Source organism: Peromyscus eremicus, chromosome 1 (assembly GCF_949786415.1).
Source record: "Peromyscus eremicus chromosome 1, PerEre_H2_v1, whole genome shotgun sequence".
In the NCBI taxonomy this organism is placed as follows: domain Eukaryota; kingdom Metazoa; phylum Chordata; class Mammalia; order Rodentia; family Cricetidae; genus Peromyscus; species Peromyscus eremicus.
Window position 1 is genome coordinate 147,412,864 of NC_081416.1, and position 27,825 is coordinate 147,440,688.

General features: G+C 39.0%; 1 protein-coding gene across 1 annotated transcript; it reads right to left on the minus strand.

The window, feature by feature from the left end:
* Positions 1-21,302: 21,302 nt before the first annotated feature.
* LOC131920322 (mas-related G-protein coupled receptor member B4-like) lies at positions 21,303-22,356 on the minus strand. The gene has a single exon (XM_059274684.1). The coding sequence runs from the start codon at positions 22,347-22,349 to the stop codon at positions 21,303-21,305; it is 1,047 nt and encodes a 348-aa protein (XP_059130667.1). The 5' UTR covers positions 22,350-22,356.
* Positions 22,357-27,825: the final 5,469 nt, after the last annotated feature.

Genomic DNA, 27,825 nt, shown 5'->3' on the forward strand with positions numbered 1-27,825 from the left:
GTTTTTGATCTTAGCCATTCTGACAGGTATAAGGTGGTATCTCAGAGTCATTTTGATTTGCATTTCTCTGATGATTAGGGATGTTGAGCAATTCCTTAAATGTCTTTCAGATATTTGAGCTTCCTCTGTTGAGAATTCTCGGATTAGCTCTATAGCCCATTTCTTAATTGGACTCTTGGGCATTTTGATGTCTAATTTCTTGAGTTCTTTATATAATCTGGATATCAGCCCTTTGTCAGATATGGGGTTGATGAAGATCTTTTCCCATTCTGTAGTCTGTCACTTTGTCTTGTTGACTGTGTCCTTTACTCTACAAAAGCTTCTCAGTTTCAAGAGGTCCCTTTGATTAATTATTTCTCTCAATGTCTGTGACAATGGTGTTATATTTCGGAAGTGATCTCCTATGCCAATGCATTCAAGACTACTTCCTACTTTCTCTTCTAGCAGGTTCAGAGTAACTGGATTTATGTTGAGGTCTTTGATCCACGTGGAGTTAAGTTTTGTGTACAGTGACAGATATGGATGTATTTGCTATCTTCTACATGTTGATATCCAATTATGCCAGCACCATTTGTTGAAGATGCTTTCTTTTTTCCATTGTACAGTTTTGGCTTCTTTGTCAAAAATTATATGTTCATAGGTGTGCGGGTTAATGTCAGGGTCTTCAATTTGATTCCATTGGTCCACATGTCGGTTTTTATGCCAGTACCATGTTGTTTTTATTACTGTAGCTCTATGGTAGAGCTTGAACTCAGGGATCGTGATGCCTCTAGAGGTTGTTTTATTTTACCAGATTTTTTGACTATCCTGGGTTTTTTGTTTTTCCATATGAAGTTGAGCATTAGTGTTCCCATGTCTGTGAAAAACTGTGTTGGTATTTTGATGGAGATTGCATTGAATCTGTAGATTGCTTTTGGTAAGTTTGCCTTTTTTACTATGTTAATTCTGCCTATCCATGAGCATGGGAGATCTTTCCATTTACTTTTTTTCTTTATTAAAAAATTTTCTACTCACTCCATATACTATCCAGAGATCTCCCCTTCTCTCTCTGCCTACCTCCAAGCCCTCTTTCCCAAGTCACCCCACATCCCCACATCCCCCAAGTCGAGGTCTCCCATAGGAAGTCTGCAGAGCCTGGCACACTGAGCCTAGGCAGGTCCAAGCCACTTCCCACTGCACCATGGCTGTGTAAGGTGTCAGATCACAGGCACTGGATTCAAGAATCCTGCCCATGACCAGGGACAGATCTCAATCCCCATGCCTGGGTGCCCCCAAACAGTTTGAGCCAAACAACTATCTTCCGTATCCTGAGGGCCAATCCAGTCCCATGGGGGCTTCACAGCCACCAGTCCACTGTTCATGGGCTTCCACTAGTATGGCCAGTCATCTCTTTACATCCTCCTATCATGATCTTGATGTCCCTTGCTGGCAGTATCTTTCCTCTGTCTCATCAATTGGATTCCTGGAACTCAGCCTGGTGCCTGGCCATGGATCTCTGTATCTGCCTCCATCAGTCACTGGAAAAAAGCTCTATGATGACAGCTGGTTATTTGCTAGACTGGTCACTAGAGTAGATGAGTCCAGGCACCCTCTAGACCACTGCCAGCAGACCAAGGTAGGGTCAACCTTGTGGATTCCTGAAGGCCTCCTCAGCACCCTGCCTCTTCCTTTTCCCATGATGTCCTCATCTATCATGGTATCTCCCTCCCTGCACTCCCACTCTGTCCCTGTTGCAGCTTGACCCTCCTATTTTGCTATGTTCCCCTTCCCCACTCCTCTCCCTCTGCCACCCCTCGACACCCAGTCAACTCATGTAGATCTCATTCACTTCTCTTTCACAGGGTCATCCATGTGTCCCTCCTAGGGTCTTTCCCTGTTATCTAGCCTGGCTGCAGGCTGACCATCCCTTCCCTCACATTTAGTATCCACTTATGAGTCAGTACATACTATATTTGTCCTGAGACTGGGTTACCTCACTCAAGATGATATTTTCAAGTTCCATCAATTTGCCTGCAAATTTCATGATATGTTTGGTCTTTTTTTTTACTGCTGAGTAGTGCTCCATTGTGTATATTTGCCATATTTTCTTTATCCATTCTTCAGTTGAGGGGCATTTGGTTGTTTCCAGGTTCTTGCTATTATGAATAATACTGATATGAACAAAGTTGATCACGTGTCCTTGTGGTAAGATTTAGCATTCCTTGGGTATATGCCCAAGATTTTTTAACTATGCTAGGTTTTTTGTTTTTCCATATAAAGTTAAGTATTGTTTTCTCCAAGTCCGTGAAGAAAAACACCACTTTATCATCTCATTGGATGCTGAGAAAGCCTTTGAAAAAATCATTTTTTCTGACATCTTTTTTAATTTCTTTTTTCAGGGACTAAAAGTTCTGGTTATACTGGTCCTTCACTTGCTTAGTTAGAGTTACCCCAAGATATTTTATAACATTTGTGGCTATTATAAAAGGTGATGCATGTCTGATTTCCTTCCTGTTTGTCAATTGTATATAGGAGGGCTACTGATTTTTTTAAGTTGATCTTGTATCCTGCTATGTTGCTGGAGGTTTTTATAAGCTGTATCAGTTCCTTGGTGGAATCTTTGGGGTCACTCAAGTATACTATCATGTCATCTGCAAATAGGGAAAGCTTAACTTCTTCTTTTCCAATTTGTATCCCCTTAATCTCCTTATATTGTCTTATTGCTCAGGTTAGAATTTCAAATACTATATTAAATAAGTATGGGGAAAACAGACAGCCTTGCCTCGTTCCTGATTTTAGTGGAATTGCTTTGAGTTTCTCTCCATTTAATTTGATGTTGGCTGTTGGCTTGCTGTAAATTGCCTTTATTATGTTTAGATATGTTCCCTGTATTCCTGATGGCTCCAAGACCTTTATCATGAAGGGGTGTTGGATTTTGTTAAATGCCTTTTCAGCATCTAGTGAGATGATCATGTGGGTTTTTTCTTTGAGTTTATTTATATAGTGTATTACATTGACAGACTTTTGTATGTTGAACTACCCTTGTGTCCCTGGAATAAAGCCTACTAGATCATGGTGGATAATTGTTTTGATGTGTTCTTGGAGTCTGTTTGCCAATATTTTATTGAGTATTTTTGCATCAATGTTCATGAGGGAGATTGGTCTGTAGTTCTCTTTCTTTGTTGCATCTTTGTTTGGCTTACAATCAGGGTAATTGTAGCCTCATAGAAGGAGTTTGGTAATGTTCCTTCTGTTTCTATTGTGTAGAACAATTTAGAGAGTACTGCTATTAACTCTTCTTTGATAATCTGGTAGATTTCTGTGCTGAAACCATCTGCTCCTGGGCTTTTTTTGGTTGGGAGACTCTTAATGACTGTTTCTATTTCCTTAGGTTTTTTGGGTCTATTTAAATAATTTGTCTGGTCTTGATTTAACTTAGGTATGTAGTACCTATCCAGAAAATTATCCATTTCTTTTAGATTTTCCAGTTTTGTGGAGTAGAGGTTTTTAAAGCATGACCTGATGATTTTCTGGATTTCCTCAGTGTTAGTTATTATGTCTCCCTTTTCATTTCTGATTTTGTTAATTTGGATGCTCTCTATCTGCTTTTTGGTTAGATTGGATAAGGACTGGTCTATCTTGGTGATTTTCTCAAAGGACCAACTCTTTGTTTCATTAATTGTTTGTATTGTTCTCTTTGTTTCTATTTTATCGATTTCAGCTCTCAATTTGATTATTTCCTGGTGTCTATTCTTCCTTGGAGACTTTGCTTCTTCTTATTCTAGAGCTTTCAGGTGTGCTGTTAAGTCACTAGTGTGAGATTTTCCAACTTCTTTATGTGGGCATTTAGTGCTATGAATTTCCCTCTTAGCACTGCTTTCATAGTGTCCCATAAGTTTGGGTATGTGGTGTCTTCATTTTCAATGATCTCTAGGAAGTCTTTAATTTCTTTATTTTTTCCTTAACCCCTTGGTGATTCAGTTGAGCACTGCTCAGTTTCCATGAGAGTGTACGTTATCTGTAGTTTTTGTTGTTTTTGAAATCTAACTTTAAACCATGGTGGTCTGATAGAACACAGGAGGTTAATGCAATTGTTTTGTATCTGTTGAGATTTTCTTTGTGGCCAAGTATGTGGTTGATTTTAGAGAAGGTTCCATGGTGTGCTGAGAAGAAGGTATATTCTTTTTTGTTAGGATGGAATGTTCTGTAGATATCGATTAATTCCATTTGAGTCATAACTTCAGTTAAGTCCTTTATTTGTCTGCTAAGTTTCCATTTGGCAGATCTGTCCAGTGGTGAGAGTGGGGTGTTGAAGTCTCCCACTATTAATGTGTGGGGGTTTATATGTGATTTAAACTTTAGTAATGTTTCTTTTACATATGTGGGTGTCCTTGTGTTTGCGGCATGAATGTTCAAAATTGAAACTTCATCTTGGTGGATCTTTCCTGTGATGAGTATGTAATGCCCTTCTTGATCTCTTTTAATTGATTTTAGTTGAAGTCTATTTTGCTGGATTTCAGGATGGCTACACCCACTTGCTTCTGAAGACCATTTGATTAGAAAGACTTTTCCTGATTTTTTATTCTTAGGTAGTGTCTATCTTTGATTTTGAAGTGTGTTTCTTGTATGCAGCAGAAGGATGGGTCCTGCTTTTGTATCCATCCTGTTAACCTGTGTCTTCTTATACGTGAATTAAGTCCATTGATATTAAGAGATATTAATGACTAGTGATAGTTTATTCCTGCTATTTTTTGGTAGTAGTGTGTGTGTGCTTCTCTTCTTTGGGTTTTACTGTTCTGGTGTTATCTATTGCCTGTGTTTTCAAGGGTGTATCTGACTTCCTGAGGTTGGAATTTTACTTCTAGTGCTTTCTGTAGGGCTGGGTTTGTGTATAAGTATTGTTTAAATCTTGCTTTGTCTTAGAATGTCTTGTTCACTCCGTCCATGATGATTGAAAATTTTGCTGGGTATATTAGTCTAGGCTGGCATCCATGGTCTCTTAGTGTCTGCATTACATCTGTCCAGGTCCTTCTGGCTTTCAAAGTCTCCATTGAGAATTCGGGTGTTATTCTGATAGGTTTGCCTTTGTAAGTCACTTGGCCTTTTTCCTTTGCTGCTCTTAATATTCTTTCTTTATTCTGTAAGTTTAGTTATTTAATTATTAGGTAGTGAGGGGACTTTTTTTGGGGGTCTAGTCTGTTTGGTGTTCTATAGGCTTCTTGTATCTTCATAGGCATTTTCTTCTTTAATTTTGGAAAGTTTTCTTCTATGATCTTGTTGAATATATTTTCTGTGCCTTTAAGTTGGTGTTCTTCTCCTTCCTCTATCCCTATTATTCTTAGATTTGGTCTTTTCATGGTGTCCCAGATTTCTTGGACATTTTGTGTTATAATTTTTTTGGCATTGGTATTTTCTTTGACTGACGAATCCATTTCCTCTATTTTGTCCTGTACACCAGAGATCCTCTCTTCCATCTCTTGTATTCTGTTGGCTATGTTTGCATCTGTGCTTCTTGTTCGTTTACTCAGATTTTCTATTTTCCAGCATTCCCTCTGTTTGTGTCTTCTTCATTGTTTCTATTTCCCTTTTCAGGTCTTGGACTGTTTCCCTCACCTGTTTCATTGATTTTTCATCATTTTCTTTAAGGGATTCGTTGTTTTCTTCTGCTTTATTTGTCTTGTCCTCTTTTTGTTTATAGAGTTCTTCCCATTTTTTTTGACTTTTTATTTTCTTTATTGATTTCCTACACTTTTTTGTTTATCTTTTCCTCAATTTTATTTTTGATTTTTTCTTGAAAGGCCTCTAGCATCCTCATGATGCTCTTCTTAAGGTTGCTTTCTTCTGCTTCTTCCACTTTGTGATGTTCTGTAGTGGGTAGCCATTCCATCTTTGATCTGGAAGTTCCAACCCCCATTGAGACTTTGGCAACTGTCACGCCTACAAGGCGGGGCCAAGGGAGGCTCCTGGAGACCTGAGATCTGGATGGGCGGCACACTCACTAGGTTCTGGGACCTTGGACGGTGAAGGTGGGCCAAGCAGAGCTCAAGAGAACACCGCTGGACTGCGATACACCTTCCCCAGACCCCGCAACCTACCTATCCCTTAACTTGTAAGTTACGCCATTAAATAAATCTCCTTTTAACTACATGGAGTGGCCATAATAATTTAACCAATATCTGGCACTGATGTGGGGCAAATTCCAAAGGCCTGGGTGGCTCCCACCCTCAGCCTCCTCCCCGGCTAGCGGGTATCTAAACCCGCCTGCAAAGTTCCATATAACCAGGGAACGCCTACATGGTTCCATTCCTGAAAAAGGGAGCAGCTAGTCTGGTCTCAGTTCCCTAGCTTAGCCCCAAGACCAGCGAAAGAGGCACTCCCCCGCTTCCTGAGTGCCGGCGCAGGCTCCGGCTCCCACCATCTTGACTCCAGCGAGCTGCAGTCAGCCAAGATCATCAGCAGGCCCTGCTTTGGAGCTGTACCAATGCCACCTGCTGGCTGAAAAGTGCTACTACACCCTCAAAAACCACGGAAGGTAAGCGTATTGTTTCAAGTAAAAGTACTTGATAATTTTACACCTTAAAGTTGACTAACAAATTTTGAGTAATTCTTGTAATATGGTTGACAACATTACCTCACAAGAATTTGAAAACCTTTTTGCCTGTATGATGAATGACATCTTCCTGGAAATATACGACCTTCCTAAGTCATATCTGGCCTGTACCATTTTGGCATTCATCGTAATAATTCACACAGTGTTCAAACACTGGTTTAATAACAAGAACAAAGATGAGTCATTATTGGGACTGATACAGGATTTAAAAAATAGCAATGAAGGCTTACAGAAAAAGATTTTCTCTCTGGAATCTGCTAACCAGGATTTACAGGCTTTAAAAAATAGCAATGAAAGCTTTCGGAAAAAGATTCTCTCTCTGGAATCTGCTAACCAGGATTTACAGGCTTTAAAAAATAGCAATGAAAGCTTTCAGAAAAAGATTCTTTCTCTGGAATCTCCTTTAAGAGATAGCAATGAAACCATACAGAAAAAGATTCTCTCTCTGGAATCTGCTTTAAGAGATAGCAATGAAAGCGTACAGAAAAAGATTCTTTCTCTGGAATCTCCTGATCAGGATTTACAAAACAGGCTTGTACCAAAAATTGATCTTATTGATAATAAATGTGAATATTTAATGGACAGAACACTAACTCTCCAGACACTATATAAGGAAGAAAGATTAATTGATAAGATAAAGTCCATGGAATCATGTGTTTCTGAGGAACATAAAAACTTCTATGATTCCATAAGAAATCTGGAGTCCCTTGCCAGAGAGGAGGTTCACTCCCTAGAACAGACCCTAGGTGCTCGTTTGCAAGCCTTAGAAGAAACTCTCAGTAAACATGACAAGGGACCTAATAAGCAGAAGGGCAAGACCATAGAGGTTGTAACATCTCCAAATGGCTCTCACACAATGGCTTATCCTGTTATCATCCATGAGAAGCCAGCAGATGACACACACACCCCGAGCCATATAATACATATACATTACAACCAATTTCAACAAGGGACTTTATAAATATAAAGGAAGCAGTAGTTACCTATGGGATACACTCCACATACATAAGACAGATGTTAAACTCATGGTCTACCTCACATAGAATCATCCCAGATGACTGGCATCAGTTAATTTCAGCTGTTCTAGAATATAGTCAGCAGCTACAGTGGAAAAGCTGGTTGAGAGAAGAGGCAAAAAATTTAGAACAACAAGGTAAACTCAGAGGTTTTGTGATCTCCCAAGATCAAATACTTGGTGAGGGATGTTTCACTGACAGGAATGTACAAGCCACTTATGATGAGCATACAATATCCCTATGCCGTACAGCAGCTCTAAATGCTTGGGAAAAAATTCCAGAACCTGGAAAACCAACTGAGGTATACACAAAGATATTTCAGGGACCTCACGAACCCTTCACCGATTTTTTACAAAGGCTGAACACAGCTATAACAAAAGCTGTATCAGATAAAGAATTAAGAAAAGTATTAACTGAGTCCTTGGCATTCGACAATGCTAATGCAGAATGCAGAAGAATACTTACACCATTAAAGATCAGATCAGCTCCTTTGGAAGAATAGATTCAGTATACTAATTGTATTGAGTCTCGTAACTACAGTAATGAGGCTTGGATAGGAGAAACAAATCCCAGAGGTGAAAGAAGGCCCCGTGTTACCAAATGTTTTAAATGTTGTACACCAGGTCATATAAGTAAAAATTGTACATGGGGTACTCCTAGAAGTAATACTCCTTTTAGGAATAGCCTAAACAGGAGACCCCAACCACCTCCCGGATTATGTAGAAGGTGTGGCAAAGGCCGACATTGGACCAGTGAGTGCAGATCAAAAATAGATATACAAGGCAACCCTTTACTGGCGGGAAATGCCTCAGGGGGCCTCTTGCAGGCCCCCAAATCAAATTTAGTATGAACATTCCCAGCCACTGTGGAAGAAATTCCTCTCCAGGACAACTGAATAAACCAATGCCTAATGTAAAAACCAATACTGCAATGGATGATAAAACAGCTCCGATAGGTGGATCATAGTTTACAAAGAACACTATAAAACAAATATTTTGGCAGACTTCCGTAAATGAACAAACACCAAAGCTTAGAATTCTAATTAATGCCTGGTTCTGAAGGGCCTGGTAGACACAGGTGCAGATGTGACTATAATTACACCAAAATCATGGCATCTGAATTGGCCTCTTCAAGAGGTAGATGTCCAACTTTTAGGGATTGGCAACTGAATAGGCAATGGATCAATGGCTTCTGGTGTGCAGTGGAACAGTAGCTGAAACAGTTATTCTTGAAAGAGTAGCTAGGCTGATGGAGTCTAACCTCTTAATGGTAGACTGGCATTTAATAAAAGAGATGAATCCACCCACAAGCTGAGAAGATGGGATGCTGATATGAAGCCACCTACAAGCCAAGAAGAATGAACAGCTGAATTCCCAAAACACCAACAATTTCAAGAATTTAATATCCCGAAAACTGACAGTACATTGCTGGAATTCAGATTTATCTAGTACATGGACTACTGGCACCTAAAGTGAGGTCAAACTGTAGGCCTTGTGTACATCTTACTTCACAAATGAGTCTGTCAAATACGCTAAGCTCATAGGCTGAAGATGATGCCCCAATGTTGTGGAGAAACCTCAGGTGACTGTCCAGGCAGCTGGCTGTTTTAATCAACTCACATATTTTTGGAAGTCACTTGTTTGCACTTCATGTTTTATTAGGTAATATTATTTCCTTCTTGGGTCTCTGAGGGAGTTGAAGATTAGATAGTAATAGTTATAGTTTTTCTTGTTAAGATTTTCAGATAAGAAACTCACTAAAGAGGTGTAAGTGTATAAATTTGAAAGACATTATAAGATAGTTCTCTGTTAGTAATATAAGTTAGGATAGAAAATTATTCAGGTACATTACTTACCAAAATAGGATAGATCAAAGAATATTTTTTATGAGTTTGTCAAATGCAAATGGACTAGACACTGTTGAGTTATTTATTGCTAGTATATATTGCATATAGTTATTGTACTTATTGTACATAGTTTTTCTTACATTAGTTAATTTTTTTTCTTTTTACTAGAATAAAAAGGGGAAATGTGGTGATATTTTATTTGTGCTGAAATGTGATTTTATTTGTATGTTAATAAATAAAGTTTGCCTGGAGATCAGAGATCAGATAGTCAGCCATAAATAGAAGTCAGATGATGGTAGCACATGCCCTTAATCTGATCGCATGGCATACAGAGTCTCTGGGTGGTCAAGGATACAGCCAAGCCTGGTCAAACACACCTTTATTTCCAGTACCAACCATAGAGACCTGGAGGTCTGTATAGACACACAGTGATGAGGAAGTGAGGTGGCTGGTCTTAGAACCAATGAGAAGGCAGAACAGGAAGACAATACAAGGTCAGGTTAGACAGGAAGAGTCTCTCTCTGTGGAAGCTACTGCATGGTGTTAAGCTAAGGCTAGTCATGGCTATTTCTGATTTCTCTGATCTCTTCAGCTATTACCCCTATGTTTGACTCTGTGTTTCTTATTTAATAACACTATTTAGAAATTCATCTACAGGGCATGGTTTTGTTTTTGCATTTCCAGGATAATAAAGACATCCATCTAAGGAATCTGAAGACAATTGGACAAATGAGACATCTGAAGCAATATGTTGCATCATTCAGAGAAAATGTCCCAAGAAAAACAGAAAATTGGTCTATTGGTATATCCCATTTCCAATAGGATAAAATTTCATAAATCTTCCCAAATATTTGTTTCTGCTATTCTCTACAGACACATGAATCAAATGGTCTTTTTGTAGTCCTAGTTCAATTAATAATTAAAACTGGCTTCGGAGATGGAGCATGGCTCTCTCCTTCTCTAAATGCAAGCAAACTTGTTAAAAGAAAAATCCAAAATCTCTGTCTCATGTCAGAAGAGCTACCTGATATGTGACAGAAAGAAAACCAAAATTAAGGCACTATCCTATTGCTACTAATCTCACGATCCTCTGCTTTTGACTCTTTAAAATTTTTCTTAATGTTTAAATATTATCTCAATACTTATAAAATTAATATGTATATATTTTAAATTTTTTGTTATAATGTTAATAGTCATATAGTGTACTAATTCTAGAAAAAGTCTTCATATAGCTTCCTGTACAAGATTTTAGGTTTAAGTCTCTATCAGGTAACTAGGAACTATGTTTTTGTACTCTAGATGTACATAACAAATTATGGTCCTTTACCCTCTTTGAGATCTGCTGCATATGACATTTGTAATGTTTTAAGTGTTCTACAGTGACCCATAACCATGCCTAACAGTGACCTTTGAAGTGTCCAAGAAGAGGATGGGGTCCCAGAATGATGATTCCACCTGGATTGTGGTAATACCACTAAGCTGACAAACACCATCTAAAGATATGCTTTGGACTACAAATTGCTCAGGACAGTTTCAAGGTGCCTAGCTTAGATGGTCCAGCCCCACAGACTACTCTATCCAGGAACTTATATAATCTCTGTACTTTCAAATTACAGAGACTGGACAACAAATGATACAGCGACCTCTCCCAGGACTTGACAAATATCCCATTTTTTTCAGTATCATCTAAAGATGTTATCATCCCCAGACAGCATGAAATAGTTTAGAGAACATGATGTCCACATTCCCAAGAGGTGGGGGGACAGTTTTTGGTCATTCAGTGGGTTATGGATATTTGCCATTGTTTAGGGGGGTTGGCTACAAATTGTTATTGTTAGTGGTCAGGAAAAAAGCTGAACAAAGGAGATTAGATTCAGGGATCTCATTCTAAAAAGAAAAAGGGAGGATTTAGACATAGGATAAATGGATAGATTTGTATTTTAAACTAAAAAGCAATTATTAGTCTTAAATACTTAAATACATTGGTAAGGATTTTTGTATATTGATACAAGTTTAAGATTACTTTTTTATACTGTATATATGTTTCTATTCTTGTTTAAGATATTTTTGTATATTGATACAAATTTTAAGTTATTGTAGTTATCACACACTATATATTTATTTCTACTCTTGATCTAGGTATTATACCTATACAGCTCATTCAGCAATGTAATGTAAATTTCTAGTCCTTGAAAGTTATTATTAAAAAGTATTTAGGATAATAAAAAAATGCAGGTTACTAGTGAGTCACCCATTACAATCAAAATTGTAGTCATGTTAGGTATGTTTTTAAGGTCAAACAGAGATACAGTTTATATAGAAAGGTGGTCTTCAAATAATCCAGAGATCTAAAAATTATAGCATTTAAATTTTTTGAATACATAAGATTCTTTTTTTATGATAATGATGATGTCTGCTCCTGGCAGAACCAAGCTATTTCAGAGAAGATGATAGGCACTGAAGAAACTCCATATGAAGTTAACCATTTTGTGGCAAAAGTTAACTACTGGGCAAGAAAGTATCCTTTCCTTAACTGCTGACAGTATGCTGTCCAAATTTGACAAACAGGACACAAAAGAAACTGAGTGCCTAACCTTGCCTAGACAAGGTGGGACAGGTCTCCAAAAATTCTGCTTTACAGAAAAGTCTGTCAGATATTCAAGGCCTGCAGCCTGAAGAGGGATGCCTCAACATTAAGAGGAACCTTGGGTGACTGTCCAGGCAGCCAGATTATTCTGTCATTTGTTAGCTTTGGAAGATGTGTGCTCTGTACTTTCTGTTTACTTAGGTAATATTATATCCTTCTCAGATTTCTGATGGAGTTGAAGACTAGATAGTTATAGTTTTCCTTGTTAACAAATTTAGAAAAGAAACTCACAAAAGAGCTGTAAAGTGTATAAGGTTGATAAACATGAAAAGATAGTTTGGGTTAATTATGCAAGTTAGCATAGAAGGTAAATTAGGTACAACATTTTGGACTCACCAAGATAGAATAGATAATGAAATATTTTCTCTGCCTTTGTCAAATGCTATGGAATAGGCATTGTTAATATAATTATTGCCCATATACATTGAATATAGTTATTGTATTTATTATATATAGTTTTTCTATGTTAGTTAAAATTTTAACTTTCAATTTAGACAAAAAGGGGGAAATATTATGTGATATTTTGTTTGTATTCTCAAAAATAAAGCTTTCTTAGAGTCACAGAGCTAGCCACTAGTTAACCATAGAGGTCTGGAGATCTGTTCAGAGAGGAGACAAGAAATGATAAGGTGGAATTGAGGCAGGATCTTGGCCCTTTTGGTTTGAGGAATGAAAGAAGTAGGAACTCACTGATGGCTGCATCCCTACTTCTCTGATTATTCAAGTTTTTACCCAGATATCTGACTCCTGGTTTTAGTTGATAAGATTATTTAGATTTAGGCATCAGTTAGGCATTGAGATTTCAAAATACCAAGCTAAACCTGGTGTTACTCTGTTCCTATTGCCTGCAGATCCAGATGTAGAACTCTCAGCTATTTCTCCAGTACCACATCTGCCTACATACCATCATGCTTCCTGCCATTATGACAATGGACTAAACCTCTGAACTGTAAGCAAGCCCCAATTAACTGCTTTTGTTTATAAGAGAAGCTGTGGTCGCTGGGTGGTGGTGGCACACGCCTTTAATCCCAGCACTCGGGAGGCAGAGCCAGGCCGATCTCTGTGAGTTCAAGGCCAGCCTGGGCTACCAAGTGAGTTCCAGGAAAGGCGCAAAGCTACACAGAGAAACCCTGTCTCGAAAAACCAAAAAAAAAAAAAAAAAAAAAGAAAAAGAAAAAGAGAAGCTGTGGTCAATGTTTCTGTTTGTAACAATAGAAACCCTAAGACAGATTTTGGCATGAGGGGCAGGGATATTGATGTGATAGGCTTGATCATATTTTTGTTCAGAGGAATGTGTTGTTTAGGACTTTGTATTAGAAAAGCAGTGGAATGCTTTAAGAAGAACTGAATGGACAATAATAGTAGAAGCATGTAAGACAGTGGTTCTGAGAGTGATTTGAACTGTGAGGGCCTGGTTCAAGAGGTTTCAGAGAAGAACATTAGTATGTATCCTAGAGACTGTTCTTGTGATCTTTTGGTGAAGAGCATGGCTGCTTTCTGTCCTTGTCCAAAAATTCTGCTGAGGCTAAATTGAAGAATTTTGGAGTAACAGATTTAGCAGAGGACATTCCAAATCAAGCTAGCATTGACTATGTTATGTGGCTATTAATGGCCAGTCTTATATAGATCTATAATGAAAAGACGTAAGCTGAACAAGGAAAAGTACAAAACGTACAATTAGAGGAGGAAAGGAGCACCAGCAAGTGTAAACTCATTAAAGAAAAGTGTGATGATAAGTGGAATAAAGGGAGTGGTGACCCTAGAGCAAGACCCTAACCGACTGAGCTTCCAACTTGTGAAAAGGAATTAAAGTAGTGTGAAAAGAAATTAAAGGTATGTTTAAGGCCAGGTGTGGTGGTGCACACTTTTATTCCAGAATTCAGAAGGCAGAGGCCAGTGGATCTCTGATTTCATGGTCAGCCTCATCAATAGAGTGAATTTTAGGGCAGGCAAGTTTAGGCAGCTAAAGAACCCATTGAAAATAGAAAGTTGGTGAAGATATAATTTGAACAAGGGGACCATACTCCAGCCCCAGGAAGCAGCAGAACTTGGCAACTTTGACCATTTGCTTTTGGCTTTAGAGTCAAGGATACAACCAAGGGGTTATGGAATCTCCTTCCACGGCTGAGAGAAGAAGCATGTGTCAGGGATATCCCTCAATGGAGGTTTAGGGAGGCCACTGTGTGAATTAATGAAGACAAAGACTGGATTGCCTTGGAGACACCAAGATGTTAAAGAGGCCAGAGCTATGAGATACCTGCCAAAGAAAGCTGCTAACAGGGAGTGGACCAGCCCAAGGAAAAATGTGTTGTAGTAAAAAAAAAAAGGTGAAAGGAGGTGGAGATCTGAAGAGCTCTTTGACATCAGACATGGAGATATGGTGTTTGTAATTTGTCCAGCTGTGTTTTGGTCTTGTTTTGGTAAAGTATTTTCTTACTATTATCTCTTTCCTCCATTTTGGAGCAGCAATGTATATTATATGCCATTATATGTTGGAAGTATGTGATCTTCTTTTTGATTTTGATTTTACAAGAGATTACATTTAAGAGACTGAATGAGTTCCAGAAGAGATTTGAACTTTGGACACTTAAACATGGTTCAGACTGATAGACTATGGGACTTTTGAAGTTAGACTGAATGCATTTTTGCATTATGATATGGCTACAAGTCTATAGGGTCTAGGGAGTATAATGTGGTTGTTTAAATGAAATAGGTACCTATAGAGTCATAGTGAGTGGCACTATTAGGTGGTGTGGCCTTGTTGTGAATAGATGTGGTCTTGTTGAAAGAAGTGTGTAACTGGGGCCAGAATTTGAGGTTTTAGAAGCTCAAGCCAGGCCCAGTGTTATTCTGCCTTCCTGATGCCTGACAATCCAGATGTAGAACTCTCAGCTCCTGCTCTAGCACCATGTCTACCTGCATGTGGCCAGGCTTCCTGCCATGATGACAATGGACTATACCTTCAAACTGTAAGTCATCCCCAGTTAAATGTTTTTCTTTATACGAATTGCTGTGGTCATGCTGTATCTTCAGAGCAACAGAAGCCATAACTAAACAAGGGCTGACCACTCTTTCCTTAACCTGGGAAAGGCTAACTATCCCTCCTAGAAGTCAATAGTTGCCTATAGTTCTTTGTCTGGCGGTTGAATTCTGATATTTCTCCCTCTGCATTAGCATGTCCACTGATGTTGTCATTGTTTTGGTCTTGTTTGTGCAACTATTTCTAGGAAAGACAGTTTCAGAGCAGACTTCCTTATATTATTGTTCTTTCTGTTCACTTTTTAGTTGTTTCAATAGGTATGGCCCTCATAGACTCCTGTGTTTGAATGCTTGGCCTATAGAGAGTGTCAATATTAGGAGATATGGCCTTGTTAGAGTAGGTGTGACCTTGGTGGAGGATGTGTATCATTGTGGAGGTACAGTTTCATGTCTTACATGTTCAAGCTATGCCAGGAGTTGGATACACAGTTCACTTCCTGATGCCTGCAGGTCAAGATGTAGAGCTCTCAGCTCCTTGCCCAGCACCATGCCTCCCTGCAAGTCCTCTTACATGATGATAATAGACTAAACCTCTAAACTGTAAGCCAGCCCCAATTAAATGTTTTCTTTATAAGAGTTGTTGTAGTTATGGCATACATTTACAACAATAAAAATCGTACCTAAGACACCCCTCTTCTAGTATGTTTCCTTGGTTATCAGAAATGACAGTGCCATGGGGTGGTTTTCAAGGACAAAGGCAGGTGTGGAGTGGAGAGAACCTCAGCCTATGTGACAAACTGTTTGCTGTAAATGGCAGAGCCTATGAGAAAAAGTGTGTTTGCTTTATACAGCAGTGCTGTCAAATGGGACTGCACAAACTTTTTGGAGCTTGACAACTACACAGTGAGTCCCAGATGCTGAACATGAGCTGCATGATTTGCATTTACACTGCTAGATTTTTCATTTATTTTGATATTCTTCACTTCTTTCATTTTGGAATAAGATATATATTGTTTTTTTTGTTATGTTCAAGACTTAGAATTTGAAATTTTGACTGTATTTTATCTGGTGATATTAAAATCAGACCTCAGGGACAAGGAATAGAAAAATTATGGCTTTAAGTCAAATGTTTGTGTGGCAAGTTGTCAAATGGTGGAGTGTCCTAGTTATCAAATTGGCTTATTGACACAGAATAGGATCCTCTGAGAAGCCCCAATTGAGTACTTTATTGTTTATCTTATGTAGATATCTCTGAGGGATTGTCTAATTGTTAATTAATGTAGGAGGACTCAGCCTACTTAGGGTATTGCCATTCCCCCAACTAGTGGTCTGGAGCTCTATAAAAAAGTTATCTAGCACTCAGGAGGGAGAGCCAGGTGGATCTCTGTGAGTTTGAGTCCAGCCTGGTCTACAAAGTGAGATCCAAGACAGCCACCAAAACTACACAGAGAAACCTTGTCTTGACAAAAAAAAAGAAAAGAAAAAAGAAAGAAAGTTATCTGAACAGTGGTCTCTGAGATGCCAAGTGGGGAAGCCAGCAAGAAGTGTCCCTCCCTAGTTTTTCAGTTCCTGCTTGAGTTCCTGCATGAATTCTCTTAGTGACAGACTTAAAAGTTTCCTTTAATATATATTTTTGGCCTTTTCCTGTCACATTTGTTTTCTGTCTTCCATCATGTGAGCTTTCCTCCCTTTCACATAGCCCCACCTCCATTACATTCTACATAGATTCACAGAGACATTAAATCATGTATCACACGCTCAAACCATGAGCCGCAATAATCTGTCTTCTCTTCATGTCACATACTAACTGAAACAGAGTGACTTTAGTACTGAATTTCAGAAAAAGAGAACAAAACACCCTAAATTCAGATTGTTTCCAGATGCTGACTATGAAATACAGATGTATCAGATTAAAATAAAATAATTGACAAAGGCCTCTCTACCACCAATAAAAAGAAAGTGTTGTGTGTTTATTGGAACATTAGTTACAGGATTCAGTATGCGGGAGAGTTAGGCATCGAACAACAGATAAATGGATTGTGAAATTGTGACAGTTACACACAGCATGTCATTCCTCAACTGTCAAAAGTGAGGAGTTCTTATCCTTGGCTACAATATGGGTCAAGTTATGCCCAATAGTTAGGAACTAATCTTTGTACAATCTCTCAAAATAGAACCACTAGCTGGACAATAAACATTTAAAGCATACGCCTATGAAGATTTTTGATATTCAGGCCTTAACATTCTGCCCTCTATCCCAAAGTGTCATGCACATTTCATAATGTAAAACTCATGTAGTTCATCTTCAAGAGTCATAAAATACATTTCCAACACTGTTTCAAAGCTCAAGTTCAATAGGAGGCCAGGATAGAGATGGAATTTTGAGAAGGTTAAGTATAACACTATAGGCCTATGAAAAGCTATATGGAAACCCACTACTTCCTCAAATAGATATTAATGGAGTTTTAATTCAAATGGAGTCACCATTTAAGTCAACTGGAAGTAAGATCAACAGAAGGAGAAAGCTATTGTATAACCTCATTTACATACGGAATGTATTTTAAAGTGTCAATATGTACAAGCAGACGACGTGATATAATGTTGGTTACTAAATCTTTGTGGTCATAGCAAATGGATAAATGTGTAAAAATATGAAGTAACAAATATATAAGATGAAATAAAAATAATTTACAACACAAGATCACTATGTGGTAAATTTGCGTTGCATTCAGGAGATTTTCCTAGGGCAGTTTTTGCTATATGGAGGAAGAGGAAACTTAAATTTTAAATGTACATACATATGTATGTGTGTGTGTGTTTGTGTTTAAATGTATCTATATGTTAGTGCATTCAAATTTAACAACCATTTTTTTTATCACATATCACACAACATGATGATATACTCTTAGTTTGCACTCTCAATTTTACCTTAAATTGTAATGATATTATGGTGGTTACTAAACCTTTATGGTAATAGAAAATGGATCAACATGTAAAAAATGTGAAGCAACAAATACACAAGATGAAATAAAAATAATTTACAACATAAGATCTCTATGTGGTAATAGTGCATTGCATTCATGAGTTTTTCCTAAAGCCACTTTTGCTATATGAAGAAAAAGGAAACTTTAATTTTAAATACATACATATATATATATATATATATATATATATATACACATACACTTAAATGTGTGTGTAAATATTTCTGTATGTTAGTGCATTAAATTTTAACAACCATTTTATCACACATCACACAACATGACAATATAGTCTTTTAGTTTGCACTCTCAGTTTTACGTTAAATTGCAAATATGGACAGTACTGACCTCCAAGGCAGAGTTATGACTGGAGGAACAGAAGGAACTCACAGAAGCAAGGAAGTATTTTGTGTCTTGATTGGGTTTTGAGTCAAGTAGTTATATTTATCCAAGCAAATTTATTGAACTATGCATTTGTTTAATCTGCGCCTATCACCTTTTCTTAATTATACTTTAAATTATCAAATTCAGTAGCATTTAAGAATGAAATATTATTTCATAGAATATGTTACCTCACTGGAGTAACATTTTCTAGGTTTAACATTTTATCTACATAAAAGGCTGCATAGCATTCCATTGTGTATATGTAGCACATTTTTATTGTCCATTCCTCCAGTGGAAGACTGGGCTGTTTCTATTTCCAGGCTTCTGTGAAGAAGGCATCAATGAACAATGGTGAACAAGTATCTGTGGACTAGGATGTTAAGTTCTTTGGTCATATGCCATTGAGTAGTATAGCTGGGCATATGGTAGATACATTTTTAGTCTTTGAAGATTCTCCATCCTGTTTTCCAGAGTGGCTACACCAGTTCACATTTCTACAAGAATGAATGAGGGAGAGGTCTGCTTTCTCCACAACCTAGATAACGTTTTTTGTTCATTTTTGTTTTGTTGTTGTTGATGTTGATGGGGCAACATGAAATATCAAAGTTGTTTTAGTTTGCATTCTTCTCATTTTTAGGTTGATGAAGACATTCAAGATTTACCAGCAATTTTTATTTATTCTCTTAAGAACTCTCTGTTTAGGTCTCAGTCCATTTTTCAGATGATAATTTGGTTCTTGGAACTTCATTTTTGAAATTCTTTATATATTATCAATGTTAATCCTCCATCTGGTGTGTAACTGGCAAAGATTCTCTCCTGTGAGTTTCTTCTTTACCTAGCTAATTGCTTTCTTAGTTGTGCAGAAGATTTTTAGTTTTATGAAGATTCACTTATCAATTGTTTGGCTTAATTGTTTTGCAAATGGACTCCTGTCCACAAAGACAAATGCCACACAGTCTTTCTTATCTGTAGCTCCTAGGCCAAATTCTTAGAAGTGCATACACAACATGGAATAACCACAAACCAGAAAATTATAAAAAGATCACATGTTGGGGGCTTGGGAGGCAATAGCAGGATAGAGATGATGTGAGGTGGGATATGGAATAATGGAGAGGGGATCTTATTGGGGTGGAGGGTGGAAGTTCAATAAAGAAAGAAGAGGAGGCACAAGGGACAAATAATATGAAGGTTGTTTGTTAAGGCCTTAAGAAATTGTATTATTTTATCTTTCCTTGAAATTATACACACATATACATATATTCATGTACATATATATGTACACATATATAAACACATATATACATGTATACATGTATATGCGTTTATACATATATTCATGTACACATATACATGTATACACACATATGCATGTATACAAACATTTTATATATATATATACACACACACATATATGTATATTCATACACATACATCTTAAAGGAAGTTAAGCCACTTGGGCTGACAATAAACCCACAAAAGCACTTCCAGGCATGAGACACCTCCTTTTGAGTAGTTGGTCAGGATAGTCCCCGTGACTCCCAAAGCAATATGGATTATAGATGTAAACATTGGTCATTTCTTAGTGGTTTAGGGTAGGCTGGTATTCCTGAAGACACTTCACATTTAGGACAAAGGACTCAGATGATTTGAGCTTGAGCTGATCTCTTTCCTGTGGTATGACTTCCATGGTTCCAGAAAATTCTATACCAACTACCAAGTGAAGGAAGCAATAAACATTCCTACCAAGCTTCAATACTCAGACTCAATTTATAAGGAAAATGTAAACACTCATAATTAAAATTATGGATGCTATGCACTTTTGGGAATAATGTAAATATGACAGAGGTTAAATTTAAGAGGAAATCAGTTCAATGACACTCATGTAATATTTTTTCATGAGGGGTCAGTCAGTTACAGAGAGAGAATCAGGGCAAAGAAAAGGGAAGAGGAGGGAAGCCATGACCATGGAATGCTAACCAAGGCATTGGGAAATAGAGAAACTGGAGACAGTCTCTCTCCATCATCAAGTATGCTTGGATGTTGATGTATAAAACCTGATCTTGCCGGGCGGTGGTGGCGCACGCCTTTAATCCCAGCACTCGGGAGGCAGAGCCAGGCGGATCTCTGTGAGTTCAAGGCCAGCCTGGACTACCAAGTGAGTTCCAGGAAAGGCACAAAGCTACACAGAGAAACCCTGTCTTGAAAAACCAAAACAAAACAAAACAAAACAAAACAAAACAAAAAAACAAAAACCAAAAAAAACAACCTGATCTTATTCTTTCAGTGCGAAAGATGGCAGATATTTGAAGTTCTAGACTCAAATGAGTGAATGGAGATTTAGAATGGGCAGTCTTAATGATGCATATTTGTTTACTAGGCAATTTATATAAGGAACAGTTTAAAATTATACATATATTCTAAAATGCAAGGATATTGAAGGAAACTGGAATTATGGAAAGTTCAATTATTTCTCTTAACATTTAGAAAACAACTGGTAAAAGTAGGGACTTTTCTATTAAGTACAGTATTCATTTAATCTTTATCATGTTCAATGACCAAAGAAACCCTGACCTTCCCTGCATTGCCTTGGGCCTTCTTTGTAGGGAGGGGTTTGTCTATAATGGAGCTGCCCTGACCTCAAGGGATTTGATTAGAAGGGTTATATCACAAGGGGCTGTAGTGAGGCCCACATAAGGCAGTTTTAGGGAGCTGCAGTCAGGTTTTATTTAACAAGCCCCATTTCACCCAATTTCTAGAAAATGACTATTTTCTCAACCAATTAACCAAGGTTATGAAAATGGCCCACACAGATAAAGGCCAAGGTGATTCTCAAAGCAACTGTGTCTGATCAAGGACTCACTCAACTACTACACAAGGATGTTTCCTGCTGTCTAGCATTTCCTGAAGAACCCCTCTCTCCATGTTCTTCCTCAGGAGTGTCCTGCATGGCTCTCTGCAGAAGAATCTTCAGAGTCTGCCTCTGGAACCTGCAATGCCTAATGGAGCCAACAAGGAAGTAAATGATGGGGTTGGCACAGCTGTTAACACAGGATAGGAAAACTGTCATTGCATAACTATTGCAAGAGAAAACTCTAGGTAACATCTCATTCAAAATGAGAAGTATCCAATAGATACCAAAGGGCAGACCAAAGAGTAAGAAGACCAGCACTGTGAGTGCAATGGTCATACACAACCTGGTCAGAGGAATCCTCTGTGAGCCACAGAAGACCCTGACCAACAGGGCCAGGCTGGATCCACAAGGAACCACAGATATTACTATTATAAGTACAATAGCGGTAAAAATAGCAGTGTCACAGAAAGAATATCCATAATGTCTCAGTAGTGAACTGCAACCCAACCATAACAGGAGGCTTAACAGTACAGAGAAGGTCCAGAGCAGGGCACACAGGACAGATGACATGTGTCTTGGTCTCCGGCAGTGATACCATATGGGACACAAAACAGACAGACATCGCTCTACACTGATGGCTGCAATCACACATAAACCTGCAAGGTAAGCAACGATGGATAGAGTGGTGAGATAGAATGGAATATGAAAGTAGCTGCTATGAAACAGAAAAAGGATTTGTCTCAGGAAAAACACAATCTGAGTGCAAAGGTAGAGGAAGTCAGCCCCAGCAAGGTTGAGGACATAGACAGAGAAGGCATTCCTGTGCACATGGAAGCCTAGAAGCCACAGTACTATGGCATTTCCTGCCAGCCCAACCACAGCCATGATGACAGTAAGAATACTGAAGATTTTGTACATGTTGACACAGTGTAAGTTTCCAGTGTAGTAACTTCCATTCATTCTTGTGTTGTCAATGCTCCAGGCTGGGGTGGATGGACCCATGCTTGAGAATGTTCCACTGGTGTTCCTGCAAAGTAAATTGAAATATGAACACATGAAACTTTTTGTCAAGTGCTGTGGGATGGTCTGTATGTCAAATGTGTTGCTCTGATTGGTCAATAAATAAAACACTGATTGGCCATTGGCTAGGTAGGAAGTATAGGTGGGACAAGGAGGAGAATAAAGCTGGGAAGTGGAAGGCTGAGAGAGACACTGCCAGCTGCCGCCACGATGAGAAACAGCATGTGAAGATGCCGGTAAGCCACGAGCCATGTGGCAAGGTATAGATTAATGGAAATGGATTAATTTAAGCTATAAGAACAGTTAGCAAGAAGCCTGCCACGGCCATAGAGTTTGAAACCAATATAAGTCTCTGTGTTTACTTGGTTGGGTCTGAGTGGCTGTGGGACTTGGCAGGTGAAAGAGATTTGTCCTGACAGTGGGCCAGACAGGAAAACTCTAGCTACAAATGGCGCCCAACATGGTGGCAAGAGTTTCCACCTAAAACCTGAGAAAAGATTCTAAAATGGAGCTAAAAACAGTTCCTAATTGTCTCTCTCAAATGAGCGGCAGCTGCTGGTTTGAGCTACTGGCAGGTTCCTAGCATGTGCACTCGACCTGCAGTATGGCAGGAATGAGGCCTCTGTAAGTGGCACATTAAGCTGCATGGTGGATTTAGCCTTTCCTAGTACAAAATAAAAAAAGAGGTTTCTGGGCTACATGCTGCTTGGATAAAAGCATAGACCCAAGATAACTCCCAGAGCTGCCGGTAAGGTACCACCACCGTGTTGGGAAGCTGAGGTGGGCAGAGCCAGCAGCCACAGCTGCTGCAGTTTAAAGCAATAGATTCACAATAAGACAGATTTATATATAATAGTTTACAATGTGTGTAAAATATATGTAGGCTTGAAAGAGACAAAAAAGGTGATATATACAGTTATAGAAACAAATACATAGTTTTAAAAAATAAAGTCTTTAAAGAGACAGTAAAATTAATATAAAAATTAAGCCACATAAAGATGAATATTACACAGAGAATCTGGATTGTGTTGTCTTTGGGATTTTTAACTGCAGAAAAACATTTGATCGTAAAAGATGTTGAGTTAAACCAATATGTATATTTTAAAGATACCTTCACTTCAAAATTTGGATATAAGGATATGTTGCTTTGGAAAAGAGTCTCTGCTTTTGTTCCCACAGAAAGCCAGAGGCTATGGATTTGTGCCAGATTAAGATATATCAGGTTTGACCAGCCAAGACCCCCTGAAAGGTCTCTGATGACACCATGGCCCAGATGATCCAACATCCAGAATGGTTTGAAGGCAACTTGTTCAGATGCTACAACCTCAAGGACTATTCCATAATTCTAAAATTTTCTTTGTGTCCCCATAAGATACAGCGCCCCCCTCCAGCAGGAAGTAGTAAGAGAAGCTACGCCCAAATTCCCAAATTATATGTAATTTTACTTTGTTAAGGTTAAAACCTTCCTTTTGAAAAAAAAAGAAAGAAAAGGGGAAGTGCTGTGGGATGGTCTGTATGTCAAATGTGTTGCTCTGATTGGCCATTGGCTAGGCAGGAAGTATAGGCAGGACAAGGAGGAGAATAAAGCTGGGAAGTGGAAGGCTGAGAGAGACACTGCCAGCCGCCACGATGACAAACAGCATGTGAAGATGCCGGTAAGCCACCAGCCATGTGGCAAGGTATAGATTAATGGAAATGGATTAATTTAAGCTATAAGAACAGTTAGCAAGAAGCCTGCCATGGCCATACAGTTTGCAACCAATATAAGTCTCTGTGTTTACTTGGTCGGGTCTGAGTGGCTGTGGGACTTGACAGGTGAAGGAGATTTGTCCTGACTGTGGGCCAGACAGGAAAACTCTAGCTACAGTCAAGACCACCTGGCTATGTGGGAATGTCTGGCACAGGTTTATAAGGAGGGGGAAACAGGCTTGCAGAGATTAAGTAATTCATCAAACTCCCACAGTGCTAGAACCTTCTTAAAATCCCATTTGTACTACTCAGTCTTTCTGTAAACTAATGCCTCTAGTGACACTGGGGCAGTTGGTGGTCCCAGTTCAGTTGCTAAGCATCTAATGCTGTGTCAGGAAGAGACAGAATTCTGAAACTAACTGTCTTTCTGTTCTATGGCTGAGGTTCCTTCTCTGGTGTAGGAATATGGGAGATGCTGGCACAAGCCATAGCTGCCCTCAGTCAGTGTAAGGGGTCTACCAAATGGGGAAAATGGAATAATGAATGAGAGTCATGAAGGGAATGGAACTTCTTATGAAGACCTGTGTGCAAGTAGTCACACTTTTTATGCTAGAAGGCCTGAGTCTTTATTTTAAAATTTGAAAAGTAGAAGGCAGAGAAGCCTTGGAGGACATCAAGCATGTTTATGTTTGTTATTATATCACCAGTGTCCTGTTCTCTACAGGGTTACAGGGCAGAGTTAAGAACTATAACAAATGAGCAAGTGAACCATAAGTTCAAGGGTAGTTGAAAATTTGGAGTAAATGTTATTCTGGTTGTGAGTTGTACCTACATGCAAAGGCACAGGTTTCTGGCATGAAGAGCATGGGCTGTGCTGCAGAGGAAGCTAGAGAGCACCTCCAATTGGAAATAGTGTCCCAACCCCTGAGAAGAGCTTTGAGATCTGTACATGGATCAAACAGTCTGGAAAAGAGAGCAGTGTCGTTGGGCAGGTAGCTTCATTTAGAGCTTTCTTTCCACTACACTTCCCCATACAGCCATTCTTATTGGGCTTCTGTTTCTCATCCCTAAAGCCACAGAGCTATTTGTGAAAAAGAAAGCTTTTCTTTCCCACACTGATGAAGGGTGCAGAACGAGGGCTAGTGCTACCAGTAGCTTAGCCGGAACAGTATCCATATAGAAAGCTTTACGTCACAGGATCCTTCTGGATAACTTCTTATTCTAGACAGGGTCCTTTATGTAGGGGAAATCATTTGAGGATGCCAAGACAGAGCTCTAGACCCAGGGAAAGCATCCAGAAGACCTTACAAACTAACCTCACACAAGGGATTTGAAGAAAATGACCCAACAAACTCAGTTGTGTTCACCAAGATCATTTCATTTTTGGAACCTTGATCACCCCATAAGAGCACAAGGTTTTAATCCAGGGAACCCTCTTAGGGCATCAACAACTGAAAATAGTCAGACTGGTTGGTACTAGGTAAACAGCCGACCCAAACACACTGAGCTTGATGATGATAGTAGCATGGCATGATGGGTACAAGTGTTCACCAATGTGTATTTCAGCTTCAGAAACAGGAAGCCAAAATAGGATCCACACATCCTTAGCTCCCATTGTTACTGGTTTTGGTACTCAGTGTTTTTCTAGTCAGTGGAAGGCAGTGGCGCTGAAGGTGACTTGAACTGTGGAGGCCTGGCTCGAGAGCGTTCAGAGGAGAAGAATATTAGTATGATGCCTAGACACTATTCTTGGGATATTTTAGTGAAGTATACGGCTGCTTTCTGATGTTGTCCAAAAAATATGCCTGAGCCTAAATTGAAGAGTTTTGCATTAATTGCATTGGCACAGGAAATCTCAAAACAGACTAGTATCAACTCTGTCCTGTGGTAATTAGATTTCACTTTTTTTTTTGTTTGTTTTTTGGAGACAGGGTTTCTCTGTGTAGCTTTGTGCCTTTCCCTTTCATGAAGATTGAAAATGAAACGAACGAAGCTGATCAAAAAAGTTATAAAATGTAGAATTTGAGGAGAAAAACAGCACCAGGAAGTGGAATGGAACTAAGTCTTGTGTTCAAGAATATAAACAGATTAAAGAAAAGCCTGATATTAAAAGGAATAAAGAGTGTGCTAACCTCAGGAAAAGACCCTGCTCAGCTTAGCTTCCAACTTGTGAAAAGGAATAAAAGAATAGCTTAGATCCAGGCATGGATCTTTTAATCTCAGCACTCAGGTGACAGAGGCAGGGGGATCTCTAAGTTCACGGCCAGCGTTTTCTACATATTGAAATTCAGGACAGCCAAGCTTAGGCAGTAAAGGAAACTATTAAAAACAGATAGCTGATGAAGGTATAATTGAATTAGGGACCAGGTTACAGCCCCAGCAAGCAGTGGAACTTGGCAGCTTTGGCCATGTGGTTCCACCTTGTTGGTGTCCAGGAGCCATGCCACTACCAGAGCCATCCTGATCTGAGTGGCCTGTGCTTCCACCAGAGTCAAGATGTTACCCAGGCTCAAGCTGCTGCTGAAGGCCATCTCTAGGTCCATGGTCCTGCTGCAGCTGGGGTCTGTGTTGATTTCTGTGGCCTGTGTCATCTCAGGGGGCCATAGGATACATTCCTGATGAAATCCAAGAGGTATGTTGAGCCAGTCCCACCATTCACTGACCATTGTATAGCTGGCTCTGGCCCTCACTGGACACTGTAGTAAGAGAGCTGGCTCTGACACTCATGACAGAGCTGGCCCCCACACTTGGGAGAGATTACCCCACAACTCATCATGGGAGAAGGAGAACTGACCCTGATGGCATGGGTACAGTGTAGCTAGCTCTGCTCCTCACCTGAGGGCGTGGCCCCAGTGGTTTGGACTTACCAGCTCAACTGACTACCCAGGCCCACAGCCAGGCCTGAGGTTGTCCCACCCTAACATCTACCACATTTAGGACCTTCCTGAACTGGTGAAATGACTGGTCCTGTGAAATAATACCCACAAGATCTCAGTGACTCCAAGTGGCCTCAGGATATCAAAGACGATTTTTAGTGAGGATCCATTGATGATGGTATAACAGAAACCAGAGGCCTTGAATCAGACCAAAGACTCTTTGCAATGAACATTTGCAAGTAAAGCTTATTGGATGAAAGGGTATATATACTGTGTGGCAGCATCCATTGCCACTAAGATGAATGAAGAGGTATTGGAGAAGCAGGAGTAGATGGAGAGCAAAGAGCCTTTTATTTGTTTTTGTTTTTTTTTTGTTTGCTTGGTTTGGCTTGATTAATTTTCTTTTTGGAGGGCCCTGACAAGTAAGGGTAGGATATGGAGGGCCTGGGATGTGAATTAGGGTGCATGATGTGAAATTCCCAAAGATACAATAAAGAAATTATGTTAATAAAAAAAGATGTGGTCACCTTAAGAAACAATAAAATAAAATACATTGACATAAAGATTGAACAATCAGTGGATCATTAAAAAATGACTGGAGGGCTGGAGTGACGACTCAGCAGTTTAGAGCACGGAGTTCAATTCCCAGCAACCACATGGTGGCTAACAACCATCTGTAACGAGATCAGGTGTCCTCTTCTGGCCTGCAGACATACATGCAGGCAGAATACTGCCTACATAGTAAGTAAATAAAATTTAAAAAATGAGATAAAAATAGAAAACTGACTGGTTGGGAGGAAGAAGATCAACAGATTTGTTCAGGGCTGAGAGAGGGTAACAGTGGGTGAATATGATCATAATGAAGTGTTACATGTATGAAACTGAAAAAAAATGGCAACAACACAGATAAATAGTATTCATAGTGACTTAGTCAATGTTATTCCAAG

What these genes read in the sequence shown, in the direction of transcription:
- LOC131920322 (XM_059274684.1), bottom strand. Translation starts at nt 22,349, where the DNA reads ATGTGTTCATATTTCAATTTACTTTGCAGGAACACCAGTGGAACATTC.